At 36.2% G+C, this 17923-nt stretch overlaps 1 protein-coding gene across 2 annotated transcripts in view; it reads left to right on the top strand.

Moving 5' to 3' along the window:
- Window positions 1-17923, top strand: part of LOC106873032 (protein crumbs) — a 201573-nt gene that overhangs the window by 39836 nt on the left and 143814 nt on the right. For both annotated transcript variants that reach the window (XM_052972968.1, XM_014920238.2), the window contains exon 2: window positions 9682-10257. In XM_052972968.1, the coding sequence (XP_052828928.1) occupies window positions 9682-10257 (576 nt within the window). The remainder of the gene's footprint in view (window positions 1-9681; window positions 10258-17923) is intronic.

Raw genomic sequence — 17923 nt, 5'->3', positions numbered from 1 at the left:
AATTATAATGCGCACACATTATGTGATTGGAAAGTTGATCACTTTCAATTTCACCTAAGTTAAAGTATAATGAAAATAAAGAACTTAAGATTCCTAGTTATAAAAAATGCTTTTAATAAACGTAATTAATTATTTATTGTATTATAGCCTTGAGCCTTCAGTTCCTGATGGAATCATAGGGTACATTTTGACGTAAGATGCGTCTTAGGCATTTTTAGACCTCTTGGATCCTATCCTTTAGATCTAGTTGATTTCTTTCAGAGAGAGAGAGAGAGAGAGAGTGTGCTGGCACCAGCCCAAGGTATCTACCTTACGTATTTATCGACACTGAAAGGGATGAAAAGCAAAGTTAACCTGAGCAATATTTTAACTCAAGCACAGACAACAGACACTTTTACTGCAGTGCTCCTCTGATAACTGGACTAATTCGCCACTATCTGATATTGTCCATTTCCTTACTTTATTCTTCCATCAGATCTTGTTTCATTATGAAACAATTCATTATTATTTCATTAGTTTTATTTTATTGCACAACATCGTCCCTTGAGCAACGTTCAGTGTTTTTTTTCTTCTTTTGTCTTGAAAATTACAGTGTGTAATCATAACTAGTTGTGTTGTCTTCTGTAAGATGTGTGTGTAAGGTCTGGAGTTTCAGTTACGTATTTTATATCTTTTCGGTTTTATATAATTCCCAAGGCCCCTATTAATTATAGTAATTGTTTCTTTTAGTCCCCCACCCCACATTCTGGATATATTTATTTCCAGATCCTTATAACTGGATAGAGGCGCAATGGTCCAGTGGTTAGGGCAGCGGACTCGCGGTTTCGCGTTGTGAGTGTTTATTGAGCGAAAACACCTAAAGTTCCACAAGGAACCCTGCCGTACTCTTTCACCACAACTTTCTCTCACTCTTACTTCCTGTTTCTGTTGTGCCCTGTAATTCAAAGGGGCCAGCCTTGTCACACTGTGTCACGCTGAATATCCCCGAGAACTACGTTAAGGGTACACGTGTCTGTGGAGTGCTCAGCTACTTGCACGTTAATTTCACGAGCAGGCTGTTCCGTTGATCGGATCAACTGGAACCCTCGACGTCGTAAACGTTAATTTCACGAGCAGGCTGTTCCGTTGATCGGATCAACTGGAACCCTCGATGTCGTAAGCGACGGAGTGCCAACACACAACACATAACTGGATAATTAAACACTCCATTTTGGAGACATATTGTTTGTTAGAATTGATATATCGATTGAGAATTTTTGTTTCGGCGATCCCTGACAATATTTAGATAAATACGACATAATCTCTATTTCGACATGTCTTCTAGTATGGTAACTTTATCACACAGAGGCATTTTCTGGTGTACTCAGGAGAGCTGTTGACGATGTCTTTCAGAATTCAGTCAGTTTTGCCTTTTATCTCTGTTCGTTGTAAATAAATAAAAACGTAGCAATTTACCAATAGTCGATTTACTATTCCTCTCTCCTCGTTCCAATGTGAGACTTCATTATTAATTTTGCCTTTTTAGTTGACTTCGTTTGCTATCTCCCCAGTTAATAAAATAGATATTCTTCAATTCAATTCACTAAATTCACCTACAGATTTGAGCTAATGTGCTAATATAAAAATATATCGGAGGTTGTATTTATCCCTACTTAAACGTGAGTGTTCTGTTAGACAAACTATACTGCGGTAGTTACCATGAAAGAAACTCATTGGCTTGGCGGCGATCTTTCGGTACGAGTTCCTAAATATCGGCCTTTTCCCTAAAAAGTGTCTTCGGCGATTTTTACCAAAGATCGGCCTTTTCCGTAAAAAGTGTTGGAGAGAAACAGGGAAACGACGTCATAACGGCGAAAGACATACACAGAGCGCGATTTATTTTGAAGGGTTTAGAGTTAGGGTTAGGTTTACGGTTAGGGTTTGGGTTTTAGGGTTTGCGTTAGGAAATTTCGTCCCTAACCGTAACCCTAAACCGTAACCCTAAAACCCTGACACTAAAACCCTAACCCTAACACCATAGTGAAGATCGTGCGGGTGTTACGGAAAAGGCCGATCTTTGGTAAAGATCGCCGAAGACACTTTTTACGGAAAAGGCCATTTAGCAACTCGTACCGAAAGATCGCCGGCTTGGCTTTAATATTACCTCTGTCGCTGATATGTATATATATTTAAAATAATATCGTTTATTAGGGTGGTAGATTGGCAAACTCATTTGACAGTGAGAAAATGCTTTGTGATACTTGTTTCAGTTTCTTCAAGTCTCGAGTTCAAATTCTACCGATGACAACTTTGCCTTTATTCTTCTAGGATCATTAAAATAAAATGGTGTTTTGAAAAAAAGTCACAATAATAGCTAGGAGAAAGCCACATTTTATTTAAATACTATAAACAATTCAAATAATAAAACAAAAGTTATTTTAAATCAGTTATTAACTGACAATACATGACTTGTACATGATTTATTTATGATGGCATTAAACGTGGAAAAAAACCCCAACCATTTTATTCAATTTCATAAGCAAATTCAGACAATGGGACAAAAAAAAATGTTAAGTCAGTTGCTGACAATACATGACATATACAAGGATTGACAACACCTTACATAGTATCGTGGCATTACGTGTATATTCAGTATTTTAAATGTTAAGACGAATAGTCCAGCTGACGCCAAGAAGAAACTTTTGTCTTGTGGTTCTCCTGTAAACTTACAAGTTATAAAGGCGTTCTTGTAGCTGTGACTTTTTTCCTTTGACATTTTTCTCTATCATTTTACCCCCCTGATTCAATAAAATGCCAATCAAGTATTGGGGATCAATAGAATCGACTGTTCTGCTTCCCCCAAATTTCTTGGCCTTGTGCCCATGTTAGAAATTATTATCAGTTGGCAAGGAAGGACAGGTAGTTCTCCTGTATCTGGTGAATGTGATGTTGTGAAGATAACTAAAAGCAGGGTTTTTACTCTAAGACTACACCTTTAACTTTTTAGATCACTCGAAGAGAAAGACGATAGTGGAGAAGGAAGTCTGCCTTCCAGTAAATATGCTGAAATATGGGTGAGAGTTGTGAGCTTGGCAGGACACGATGGTTCCACTTAATTTTCACCTATAATTTCATAGTAAGAAGAAAGCATTTACTTTGCTACTGAAGGGGACTTGTAGGATTCCCGAATTTTACTTTCTTGGTTGCCCATCTTTTAGGATGTATATATTTGTTCATTTCATAATTTGGCATGGTTACAATGCCTATAATTTTAATATTTTCTTTTCATCTCGTCTATTTTTTCCCCCTCATTGTATAAAGAAATATCCAGTTTTGAAATTAATGTTCGTTATGTTTCCCATTCACGGACTTTGTAGTAAATAAAGAACCAATTGTCAGGTGATTGTTATTTCTTCAGTGTGATTCAGTTACTGAACTGATGTTGTTATGGGACACTGGAGTAGTTTTATTTTCTTAGTTTTTTTTTTGTATTTAATATTGTTTGCATAAAAAACTATGTACTTATTATTACTAGGCTTAGTGAAATGACACAATCAACCGAATGGCTGAAAATGATCTTAGTTGAAACAGTTTCGAAGTCAATAAACAAAAGGATTAGTAAATAAACTATGAAACAATCATCCCAATTCTTTGCCATTTTCCTTCTCCATAAGGTAGTGATAGCTATTCCGAAAGTCTGCCGATCAACTATTACATCCGTTTCATGATTGTAATAGATTATTTATTAATCCTTTTGTGAATAAAAATAATTGTGTTTCGATAATAGGTTAATTCCAAAAGTTCATTAAAGTAGGAGATCGTTTAGTGAAATATTGCTGTATGTGTATGTTTTCGGGAAAAATTACGGACATGTTAGGGATTTGTAGAATTGCTAGTGTCGGAAAAATGCCTTGCAGTATTTTGTTCTGGGTTCAGATACCGCCAAGGCCGTCTTTGTCTTTTATCCCTCCTAGGTCGATAAAATAAATTACCAGACAAGTACTAAGGTTGATGTAATCGATTAATCTCCCCCATCTTAAAATCGCTAGTCATATGCTTAAATTACTAAAAATATTATTTTTAGTAACCGTCGTGAGTTACAAAACTGCTAAAGTACTGAAAGAAATGCGTTGCATTATTTTCACCTCTAAGGTGATGAGCTGGCAGAGTCGTTAGTACGCCAGACAAAATGTTCAGCGGAATACCTTCCAGTTTTTACGTTCTGAGTTCAAGTTCCGTCGAGATTAATTTTTCCTTTAATCCTTTCGAGGTCGACTAGTTCCCTGCTCCAAAATTTCAGGCCTTGTGCCTATAGTAGAAAAGATTATTTATTTCTACCTCTTTACATTCTGAGTCACCTTCGGTGTCAAAATAAATAACAATCAAGTACTCGACCACATCCTTTTTCCAAAAACAATCACAATTAGGTCTTTGACTGACTACATCCATCACCCTAGTAGTAAATAAAAGAAATCTTTACGATGAAGAAATATTTTAAGAAATAATGATAGCGATTATTATTATTGACACATTTCCAATAGTTCAAACATTTTTTCTAAATGTTAAATCCCAAACATCTCAAGTATTTAGGAATGTAGCAAGTGTTTTTCTGTCGAACCAGTCTTTCTCTTCAACCTTCTCCTCTCTTTCTTTTTGTTATTTTGTTGGATTTCTCCAACATCAAGCGTTTCAATATATAAGGGAATTTCTACGTTGTCACTCAATCTTCTAAAAATAGCAGCCAAATTTTCATCAAATTTGTCCAACTGTCTGGAAAAATAAAAGATACATAAGATAATTGTCCTTCAAAACTCTAGAAAGACAGGATGGTTGTTGCTGACCACAGGTCTGCTCCTTTAGTACATATGTGTGTGTACACTCATCAGTTAACCATACCATGCGTCTCAGTTTGACTAAGGCAGTCCTCATTTGAAGTGTCTTGGTGACCTGGCCAGTAAATTTATCCTGTTTGACACTGAAACGTCCCATTTATGGATTGAACAACTTTCAAAAACCTTAAGATAATTGAGCCCCATCAAGGTTTTTTTTATACTTAGGAATTACTTGTCAATTCCTAAGCTGTTGTATTTTCCGAGAGTTTGTTCCTCTTACAGATTCCTGTCGTCCCTCAAATACTTTGACGACCTAATCTTCAGGAAACTCGAATGCTTGGTCAATGTCAAACTCTTCCCCAGACTCCCGCTTGCTCCTCTTCGGTAGGCAACATCTCACCTCTCCAACATGGACTGATTCCAACAGGGAGATGGATGAAGCTCTATCACAGTGGAGAGATCTAGGTTTGTCAGTTCCGGTTACAGTGGAAGATAGGCAAAAACAGAGTATGGGGCACTCTGCGTTCAGGTGCCACTTTCAACTCTCTCCTTGATCAATTCTGATCAATCTTCAAGGTGTCGCCTACTCTCAGCTAGTGCAAAATTCTCGGGGAACTGGATTGATTTGATGCCTTGCCTGTGACCAACTCGGTCTAGATGAGCTCTGCACAGTGGCGGCTCGTAAATAAAATTAGTGGGGTGCTGCTTCAGAAAATTTTTAGCCGTTGTTTTAATATTGTGTAAAAGGAAATAAATATATAAGAAGAAAATTTATACATAAATTTAATCGGTTCGCGTTTTAGCCACTGCCGTGTAGTGTGTTTAATTTGTTTATTGAACACAGCCGTGAATTCCCCCTTGTTTTTCAAAAATCCACCCTAAATCACAAAATAAGGGGGGGGAAATGTGGCCTATTTTTCACATCCTGGCAGCAACACTGACGCTGGAAGCAAGATAATAATCTACTTCTACGCATTTTTAAGCGCAACACACGCAGTCAAAAAGAGACACTACCTTTCACCGGAACACTGGGATCAGCACTGTCGCTCACTCAGTGCTCTCTCTCTCTCTCTCTCGGACATGTGAGCATGCGTACAACAGCCAACCACCGCGTCGCTGGAACTGTAAAGTGCACAGTTCTATACAAGGATTTTTGTATTTTTTTCATAAACTGGGCGATGGCTACTGACATTAAGCTTAAGGATTATATAATGTACAAGTATAAAGAAAGAATTAAAGAAAAAAGGACTCATTATATTGAATGTCATCAATAATATCGAGTGGAAATAGGGGGTGCTGCAGGTCCGTAATGCCTATACACGAGCCACCACTGATTCCGCATCTGTATGGCACTCAGAGTAGGAGCTGACATTTGTAGGGGACTGAGATGTCACTGTGGTAGGCCTCTCAACCCCACAGGTCTTCGTGGTCTGTCTTGCCGCCTAAATGCTTATCGCTTCGCTCACCACACCAAGCTAAACCTAATCATTTAGTGGGCCCTGGCTCGGAGTAATATCCCCTCAGTTCTGGAGCCGTCGGGGTTAACCAGAAGTGATGGAAAGAGACCAGATGGTCTTACCCTCTATCCCTGGGTTAGAGGTAGGTGCCTCATTTAGGACGCCACAGTCTGCAACTCCTTTGCTCCCTCCCACATCCTAGATGCTGCAGTTAATGGAAGGGCCACTGCTTCCGTAGCCGAATGGAAGAAAACCCTGAAGTATCGAGACCTGATAGTGAACTATCTCTTCCAATATGTGGTGACTGAGATGTTCGGAGGGACTGGGCCACTAAACGCGAAATCCTTGTCAACATTGGCAGCTCACCTCACCAAGGTGTCAGGTGATGCCCGTGAGGGCGCTTGGCTTTCCAAACGCCTTAGCCTCTCCATCACCTGTGGTTATGCTGCGAGCATACTGGCTTGGTTCGGTTAAATCTTGCGGTGGGCAACCAGTTGTTATGATAAAAAAGAATTCCCCACAAATGGTTTAAATATAGATTTAACAGAAAGAATTAGAAGAAAGTTTCCCGGTAATTTTCTTTCATATAAATAAACGTTTATGTTAATTTAAGAATTTGCCAGCAAAATCCTGTAAAATGACAATGTTCTAAAAGATTTAATTCTATGAATGGAAAATTAGAAAATGTTGAAATCAAGAATCCTAACTCGGCTCTGCACAACTCTGATACAAACTAACGTACATATTCGTATTACAGCCGAGTCTTAGCCTATATATTTCAGAGCTTGTTTGACAAGCGATTTTATTCTGAAATCGTTTGTTGAAACTGCGAAAGAAACTTGAGAGAAATTCATGACTAACACGCACGCACACACACGCATTCATTTTTGTTTTAATTTATTGATAGTATTCTGCAGTTTAAAATGCCAAAATGTTACGTCATATTGTCCAAGTTGCAGATGCACAGCGAAACTTTTTGACACTTTATTTGACAAAAGTGAATAATAACTATATGGTATATGTGTTTTAAATGGCTGTCATAACTTTTCTTCGATGTAATTGAATGTATGCATGCATATATGTATGTACGTACATAATAGGGTGTCCCAAGAAACGTATGGACATCGCTTTTAAAGTCAGTGTGTATTAATTATTTCATGGACGTCTGTTTTCAAACTGATGAAATTTCTGGTCCAGACATTGTTGATAACACGAAGTAATGGGATTGCAAACATCAAGAAGCATTTTGTTCGCTATTTGAGCGCATTCTCGTTCAATGGTTGTACCCAAATTCTTTAACTATTGTTAGTTTTATATGTAAACTTATCTTTTAAGTATCGCTTTAAAAATCTACTGATTTGGGGTCCAGTGAATGCGAAGGGTATTCTACTGAAACTCTTCATCCAATCCACCTATTTGTTAAAATCTAATCAAGGTACGTCCTTACATTATTATAGTAGCATGAAGGGTCCCCATCTTGCTGGGAATAAAATTCCACATCTTCAAGGTCCTCTTTGAATGCTTGACATGTCAGATTGCTTCAACAAGTTCTGGTAAATGGAACCAGTTACAGTACTGTCAAAAAAGAGTGCTCCAATCAAACCTTTTGATGATAAACTGCACCAGTTACTGTATCTCCCAGTAAATTACTGGACATTCCTTTATAACATGTAGATTCTCGGGTCCTAAGTCGTTGCGATTGTAACAGTTGAGCCATTTAATATAAATATATCCTCAACACTCAAATGAAGTGGGCATCTTTTACACAACCTGTCATCTAGATTATTCTTCAAATGTAACTCTTCCAATTTTCTTAATTTCAAATCCAAATTTCTAATCGCACAAATTATGATAAAAAAATGATTATCTCCCCTCTAATAACTGACAAACCGTCCCACCCATGCCTGCATGAAAAACAGATGTTAAATTTCACAGTTGGATGCTCTTTCTAACACCAAGCACTCTACAGCATGCACCAGGTACATTTTTCATGCAACCAGCACATGTGGGGGTTGCAATGCAGCTTGTGAGACAACAGACCCTGAGACGAGTGGGAGGCAACTTTATGCTTGGAGAATAAGGAGTAGAGAGAGGGGTAAAGTATAAGAAGAAAAGGCTGGAGTAGAACAGGTTTCTTGCAGTAGAGGTGTTACATGACTACTCACATTTTAGAAGGGAGAGTTTTGGGTGGAGCTAGAAAGTGATCTATATATTGTATAGATGAGTAAACTACAGTTTAATTATAAATATGTAAATGTGTTTACACTTGTTAAACAGTGTTTACGCTAATAACACGGAGTTTACACAATGAAATTCTCACATTTTTATTACTTTCTCATGCTTCTTTTATACATCTATACAAACCCTACTTGAAAGAAAGTGTTTATATATACACACACACACACACATATATATATTTATTTATAAATATATATATATATATATATATATATATATATATATATATATATATATATGTATATATACATATGTATGTATATATATATATGTATATATATATGTATGTATATATGTTTGTGTGTATGTATATATGTGTGTTTGTGCATGTGTGTGTGTATATATGTGTCTTTGTGTGTGTAATGTTTGTGTGTGTGTGTAATATATACAGCCCACTTTCATTCTGAAATTCCAGTTTTAGTCTGTGTAAAATTTTGTAATATTTTGAAACAAGGTAGTCCTTGAGTTTAGCACATTACTTTTACTTTTTGTCACGGTTTCTGGTTGTTAAAAGTAAAAGGTAATAATAATTTATATTTTATAAAATAAGAAGGCTAACAGTATTAAAAGCCTTGTCAGATGACAGTTAAATTCAGTGTACCTTTTCCAAAAAGGTACCCCATTAAAATTTGATATCTTGTCCACAGCTTATAACTTCTATATTCAGTATATCCAATTACCTTACAGAAGTGATTCTCAACCGTTTTTCCTATGAACCCCTTTTGATGCCTATTTTTCTCCACTGGCCCTCCATATATATTTGATATGTATAAAAAAACCATCCTACTGTATATCTATAAATATTATTAGGAATTAAAACATTTTGCATATTGTAGAACAGTGGCGGACTGGCCAGGTTGCCAACTTGCCCAACTTGTTAGAAGTTTTTTCAGGAAAAAATGTTATTCACCATTTTCAAATTCATAAGTTCTTGTTTCATTTAATGTTTTCTTGAAATTGGGATGGGGTAGAGGTGAGGGTAACAGGGGTAAGAATATAGGTATGGGTTTTATGATTTTTGGAAAACTGTCTGCAGGTTGCACGACAAAATATTTTGGGAACCTGTTGACTTTATTATTGTTAATATGAGAATTCAATATTTATTATTGTTAATGAGAATTTATTATTGTTAATATGAGAATTCAATATTTATATATATTTTTCTTTATTTTCAGGGCTACTACTGGTTACCTTTTTTCTCCCTCCAGTAAAGACATCATCATCATCATTCTCCACTACTTTATCAAACAATGTGTATTTAAATGCATCAGGCTTTCTCAATATATCTCAAATTTGGCAGCTTAAGTCAAATTCTGGACTTTCTTTTCGGACTTGTTCCAATGGTAAATTACTTCATCAAGTTGGTGCTACTGGTAACAGCTTAACATTAACACTGAACAATGGAGTTTTGAACCTTGAATGGCAAATAAACAGTTCTCTTTCTAATGTGACAGTAGGTGAGAATTTAAATGACAATGCCTGGTATTTTGTAAAGTTTGAATTTCTCCTGGGCAATCTTTCAATTATAGTGCAGAAAGGACCTGACATATTGTTTACAAAATTAATTGCAAACGACTCGTTCAACCAAAATCTTTGGAATGTTAAACTACAAAATGGTTCAGCACTGCTGGTGGGATTCAATTTTACTGGTTGTTTGATGTCTGGTCCAAATATTGACCTAACTTCAGCCAGCTCAACCGGATTTGTATACAATGGCTGTCCATCAACATATAACACTAACTGTTCTGAAAGTAAGTTTCCAAACTACTATTTATGTTTTGGAGGTTGTACTTGTCTAGCAAGTGATTTGGTTGGAAATGAATATGTGGAAACTGAAGCAGTTACATCATGGAAAAACCATTTTAGTTATCTAAAAACACACAAAAACTGTTAAATTAACTATTTTTAATGGCAGAACTCAAAGTTGATAAAACTATAAAGTAATAACATATAAAATATTGAGTTGAAAAACCCTGGGATGGAAAAAACGTTGAAAGCTGCCCTAATATTCTACATCCATTATTTATAGATTTATCTTCTACCATTTAAAATGATTTATTTCATATCTTTTAAAGTTTCTAGAATTCTTATGATGTAGACAACATAGTATTCTCACTGTTAAGGACAAAGCTTCTGAAACAGATAGAAAAAATTTGAAGTGTTACTTTGGTGTAATGGTAGCACATCTGTCATGTTCACCGAAGATGTGGGTTCGAGTCCCATGGCTAGCCTTCAACTTTTTTGCATCCAAGGATTTTTTTTAACCCGATATTCTACATACTGGTATGATATTAAACTGCATTTGGTGATGAGATTCCAGTTCTGGGGTTGTATGGAGTGTGGAGTCACCCTTTAATAACCATTACTCCCAGGTACATCTTGATCCAGAATGGTAGTATCTGTGAGGGTCCTGTCTATGGGTTAAATAGATTTTTGTGAGGGTAGATTGTGCTCCTCAGCTGTGATGAAAGCAATCAATCTAGGAGGAGGAAAACTCCCAAATTAATATCTTTTTCCAACATGCCCTAAGTCGGTATGGAAGAGTATGGCTAACACACACTCCAATGACATGCACTCATAATATGGAGGCAACTATCTCATGTCAGTGAACATTCCGTCACTGGCAGAGATAATGAGAAATGATGATTCTCAATACTGATTTATCTACTTTGAGTTGTGCCATTAAAAAGGATTTATTTCATATCCCTTAGTTTTTAAAATTCTTATTATGCAAAATATACTTTTCTTTTATTTCCTCAGGTATCGAAATTTTCATTGTTCAGCTGCAATCTGATCACCAGGTTTCAGTTCTGTGACAAAAATTTGGACGCTGCAAGGAATAAATTAAAAATGAATTTATCAGTTTTTGTATGTTTTTTAGATGGTTGAAGTAGCTCTTCCATGATGTTATTGCTATTTTTTTAATACTTTCTTTTACAGCTTTTATATTTATAAGTGTTTTTTTGTTGGTTTCCGTTTATTTTTTTTGTTTTGTTTTCTGAATTGAAATTCTGTATTCATTTGAATGTTAACTATTTTTGTTACATTGAGTAAAAGAAATTATACCTCTATTAAATTGAGGTATGAGAGAATATCTTGATGAAAAAAACAAAAAAAAAAAACAAACAAAAAAGCTATTACAATATTTGGGGGCTGGGGCTGAAGAAATCCCTGCAAATAAGCCAGTCATCTATTGATGTAATTTTCAGTACTTCAGGTGAAATAAAAACGGTTTTTTGTGAGGTACAGGAAAAGCGTAATGCGTCAAGTAAAACCTTTTGCCTGAGGGAGAGAGAGAGAGATCAATTGTTGACTCAGTTAATGAAGTGGAACAATTGTTGTTTAGCCCCATAATATGTTTGATCAAGCTGATCTACACACAAGGCCTGTGCTATGCATTGGTCAAACCTAGTGATTTCTTGGGGCGTTAAAAACGGGCACCACAAATAATATATGCTAATTCTTTTTCATCCAATTAAAAACACAAAACTTAAGATCAAGCACAGTCACTTTTGGAACAAAGAAGGATGGAAAACATGGAAGGGTGGGGAAAGGGTCAAGAGGCTCATGTGGTCTTATGTCCTGTCATGTGATTTGGGGTGAAATATTTCAAATTTTGCCCGATAACACATTTACATGGTAATAAAAATATAGGCTTTTTTCTTTATTTGCTAGTTAACTATATTTCAAATGCATTTTCCAACTGGTCTAATGAGTGTGTGTATGTGTGTGTTCTCTGCCACCTCTTAACAACTGATGTTGGTTTGTTTACACCCCCATAACTTCATGGTTCAACAAAGTGACCAATAGAATAAGTACCAGGGTTGAAAAAAGATAAAATAAGTACTGGAGTCCAATTTATTCATCGAAACCCTTTAAGGCAGTGCCCCAGCATGGCCACAATCCAATCATTGAAATAAGTAAAAAAATAAAACAAAACAGTAAAAGTACAGTCAATGTATTTAATGCTGCAGAGAAAAGAAAATGAAACTAAGTCAGTGTTTCAGACAACGGTCCTTCGTCAAAACAGGAGGAGGAAAAAGAAAAATGAAAGGGAAAAATGGGAAGAGAAAGAGAGAGGCAGGGGATATTATTTGAGAATGTATCACATTTAAATGGTAGACATGAAGTAGTGAATTAAAACCGGTTTGTTTTTCATTCCAAAATGTGAACAATGGTAAGGGAAATAAATCTGACTTGGGAGGGCATTTTTAATAAACCAAGAATTTATGTTGTATGGTATTGGATATACCTGTATATGTCTATGTTGATCAAATACATGCCACAGGCCACTGAGTTATTTCTCTTAACTTATTTTTGTTGAAATTATGTAAATTATATTGGCCATATTGCTACACGAGAATGCTGAGGATGGCTCTGAACATTAATCAGTGTACATTGAGGATGAAGAACTCAGAGCTGTACGAGAGCCTCTCAGTAGTTAGCTCGAAAATAACACAGAAGAGACTGAGGTTAGCTGGACATATTCACCATCACTCAGAGTTGATACTGCTCTCAGTGCTCCTGTGGGAGCCCCTACACGGACACACTAGAAGAGGGAGACCGCGGATGACACATGTTGATGCCCTAAGGACAGACACTGGCCTCTGGGAGACACAGGACATGACAGCAATAAAGAGGGACAAAGACTGCTGGAGAGAACTCATCTGTGGATCTCAGGAATTTTACCTGCCCTAGATAGATAGGTAGATATTGGCCATAAATGTATTTTTCTATATAAGTCTTAAGTTCCTTGTTTACCGGCGATAAGTCAGAATGATTGTCATGTTGATGATGGCTATTGAACCAAAAACACATGTCCATGACTATCCTTTTATCTCCAGACAGGCCTTTCCTTAATGGCTGTCAGTTATGGAAAATTCATGATTCTTGAGATTATCTCCCCTTCGCAAGTGGAGCTTATCTTAATTGCCGTCCGGTAGTTATGAAACATCCTCTAGCGGTGGAGATAAATAAGTAGAAAATTTATGCTGTATGGTATTTGATATACCTGTATTTGTTTATGTCGTATGTAAAATAGGTTGATGTGTATTTGATAAGTGTGGGGGTAATGGAATGGAATATGTGTGACATATGTTTTTGTATGTATGTATGTATGTTTATGACCAAGGAGGAAGTTAAGTGTGTAAACCAGGTTGTGTATGGGTATGTATGTATATGTGTGTGATTAGTAAGGCGTGGGTGCAAGGTATGTTCAGTGGATGGGTGGTGAAGTGTGAGAGTCAATGTGTTGTTGTTTAACCCCAGACCAACCTTGATAGGGCAAACCTTTGGTCAAATGCATTCCAATTGTGACCATCCTGTCTTCTTGTCAGGCATAGTATCCAAACCTACATCATCATATGTGTCTTTTTTTTTAAGACAGCAAGTTGTGAACTGAAAGGGGTGTGGCTGCTATTTCTAGCAGGTAGCATCAACCATGTAGATGCTCTCTGGCTGGCGAAGACAAGTGCATTTGCATGTGTTTATGCATTTGTGTGTGTGTGGTGGGTGTATGGGTATAAAAGGGGTGTTGATTTATAGTCTGTGAGTGTATCGGAGGTGGGGTAGAACATAAGGTGTGTGGTGCAAGGTGGGTTATTGCAGTTAGTTTGAAGAATACAAAGACATTCTCAGTGCCTAAATCATTAATTAATGTTAAGAAATGTCATAATACAATTGCAAAGACAAAAATTAAAGATTTGTTCCGACAATCATTATCATTGTATAAACATCAACATTTTCATGCTTGCATGGGTTAGAGGGAATTCATTGAGACAGGTTTTCTATGGTTGGTGACAAGAAAAGAATCTGGCCATAGAAAAATCTGACTCAACGATTACTCTCTGACTCATCATGCAAGCATGCCAAAACAGTTGTTAATACAATGATGATAATGATGATGATCTTAATTTGTTCATACTCCAGTGCATTTTTATGAATTTCATCTTTAACTACAATCTGAAATGCTTGAATGCAATAATTCTGAGTGAATCAACATTTCTGGGCTAACATTGTCAGCATGATTTTTAAATGAAATTTTTCAAAAATTAGTGAATTCATGAGATGTCATTAATAAATCTGGACCAGACCAAGTACAGTTGCTAATATATTTTTCACTAGCATCATCATCATCACCATCATCATCATCACTCTTTTAATGTCCACTTTTCAATACATGCATATATATAAATATATATGGGAGAATTTACGAAAAAAACAACAGACGAAGACAGGTGGTGTAAACAACAAATGGATGTATTAGTATAACGCTCGGGAATAGAGAAAGTCTTTGACGTTTCGAGCCTACGCTCTTCAACAGAAAGGAACACGGAAGGAAACAAGGAGAGAAACAAGGAGAAAAAAAATATAAATGTAGTGATCAGTGATCTATCATGGCAAATCCATATATAGTGGTTGGCGTTAGGAAGGGCATCCAGCTGTAGAAACTCTGCCAAATTAGATTGGAGCCTGGTGTTGCCATCTGGTTCGCCAGTCCTCAGTCAAATCGTCCAACCCATGCTAGCATGGAAAGCGGACGTTAAACGATGATGATGATGATGATGATGATATATATATATATATATACATATTGTTTTTTTTTAGAAAAACATAAATCCGGAGAAGAAGCACTCTAAGAAGTAGAGCAGTCTATATTAATTACTGGTGAAGGCCGGTTTATAGGGTTACCCTGAGTTTCTTGCCACAAAGGTACCCTTTATGGCATATCTTCAGACCCTAAGACCCGTTGGCCTATGGCCTCTTTAAAATATGAAGAGGGAAACTTTTATGAATATGGAATGATTTGACCTTGGATACCCACCTCCATATATTAAAGAGGTCATAGGCCAACAGGTTTTAGGGTCTAAAGATTCACCCTTTATGGCGAGAAACCCAGGATAACCCTATAAACTGGCCTTCACCAGTAATTAATCATCATCATCATCGTTTAACGTCCGCTTTCCATGCTAGCATGGGTTGGACAATTTGACTGAGGACTGGTTAAACCGGATGGCAACACCAGGCTCCAATCTAAACTTGGCAGAGTTTCTACAGCTGGATGCCCTTCATAACGCCAACCACTCAGAGAGTATATATATATATATATATATATATATATATATATACTGTATATATCAAATGTTAGGCATGAATACCTATAGGCATCGGTGTGTGGTTAAGAAGTTTGTTTCATAACCAACCATAATGTCAGTTTTAAAATCATTTGTTTTAGAGGTTATGTCCTTTATAATTACAAACATCCTTAAAATGTTTCCTTCTACAGGACTGATGTTTGAGTAGCAAACAGAGTACAGTGCTAGACAATAACAGGTCACCTGTCATATATTGGTTTATCAAACCTGTACTTTATTGTGTAAGATTAACCAACAGATTAGATTTCAAGCGAATCCTCTTTGTTTTAGCTAACTCAGTTTCATGCTTGACATGTCAACTATCTTTGACAGGTAAGGCAAGAATGGGCCATAATGGTTGATGATAGTCCAGCTGAATTAAGATTTTGTATCTCATAACAAAAAGTGGCCCCACCACCAAATGTCATCATCATAATCTTCATTTAATGTCCACAAAACATGAAATAACTGATTTTTCCCTCTCTGGATTTGAAATATAAATGCAAATGTATGAAATTCACTAAAGGATTTTTGATGACGCAAATTGCCACTAATTTTTGCAGACACTGGTGTTTTTATTTGGTTATTGAAGTTTTGAAAAATGAAGGTTGTTGAATTGAATTCCTGTTATTGACTTTGGATGGCATAAAAGGCAGAGAGGCATACTAGATTCACCTCAGTTTCAGCACCAACATTCAGGAAAAAAAGTGCATTAACCCTTTTAATACAAAATCACCCAAGACTGTCCCTGGATCTATAAATACAAACTTCTTATTTTAAAGTGAACTAAATTAAAGCCATCCATAAATATTTCATGTTAATGTTTCAGTCTCTAGTTTGATAATAATAAAATTATTTTACTAAATTTTTCGTTATCACCAAAGTTAAAACAAAGCAGTGTATTATACCAAGAATTTGATTAAGGTGTGTAATATTTAAAGCAGCTTTAAATATAAGAGCTGGGACGATTTTTTTGAGACCTGTTTCTGGAAACAAAAATGCACATTATACACCATCAAATGTAGTATATATTAGGTTAAAATTATAAAGATGTTATGAAAGGAATCACATAAACTGTCCTATTTTACTTATATTTTGAATCATGTCTACTCATAGGAATTAAGACAAGATCCACTTATGGTATCTGAGAATTTTTTAAGGTGTAAATTTGGTATTACATTACCAGCTCAGATGATTAAGTAAATGCACCCCTCCCCACCCCACCCTTCAAAACTGCCCCCAAAATTTTCTTTGGTGTTTATCTACTCAAGAAGGAATATAACGAGAGTAAAGTTGTTTAATTAGCATGTGCGATACATCCCAAGTATATCAAATAACTTGGTTGCTCTCAGCTATTTCAGGTGTCTGCCCAAGGGTGGATTTTGGTGGCAGAGATGTTTGTAGTCACAACTAAAATTAAAGGATCCATTTCTGCTTCCATTATTTGTCCCTGTGGGCGTGTCACATGTCCCTTTTAGGGGTCTGACATTGCTATTAAAACTCTTGCACCATATTAGATATAATTTACACTAATACCTGAGGGAATGTAAAGATAACAGATAGACCAATTATATCAAAGTGGCGGGAGCTGGGGTGAAAACATGTATAAAGTGTATATACAACAGGGTCAGGTGGAAAGAACGTGACAGATCTTAATACATAGAACTCTATAACTGAATAATTCCAAATCCTTCTTAGCAGAGATTTTAATCTTTATTTCTGACACAATAATTTGTATTCTTCATTGCTAAACTGGTATCACTGACAATAATTAAATGTCCATATACTTATATTGGAACACATACACACCCTTGTGATTTTTTTTCTTTTTTCTTCAGTATCATGTTTCATATAATTCTGTAATTGCATAGTGATTCAGAAACCTTAGTTTCATATAAATATGAGATACAAGGATTTATGAATCATTCATCTTTAAGGAAGATTATCATTACTATTTTCTCCCTCTCTTTTCTTTCCTGCATTTGTCAGGTTTCTGAAACTACACTTATTGTTAACTATAATGACTGATTAGACAATGGAAACATAAATTTCTTTCTTTTCCTCTTGGAGTTCTAATTTTATATATGTAGTAGATGCATGAGTAGCTGTGTGGTTAGAAGTTTGTTTCTCAGCCACATGGTTCTGGGGTCAGTCCCACTGCATGGCACTTTGGGCAAGTGTCTTCTACTATAGCCTTGGACAAACCAAAACCTTGGGAGTGGATTTGATTGACAGAAACTGAAAGGAGCTTATGTGTGTGTGTGTGTATTCATGCGTGGGTCGT

Source organism: Octopus bimaculoides, chromosome 1 (genome assembly GCF_001194135.2).
Source record: "Octopus bimaculoides isolate UCB-OBI-ISO-001 chromosome 1, ASM119413v2, whole genome shotgun sequence".
NCBI lineage: Eukaryota > Metazoa > Mollusca > Cephalopoda > Octopoda > Octopodidae > Octopus > Octopus bimaculoides.
This window is presented reverse-complemented; position numbering and strand designations above follow the sequence as displayed.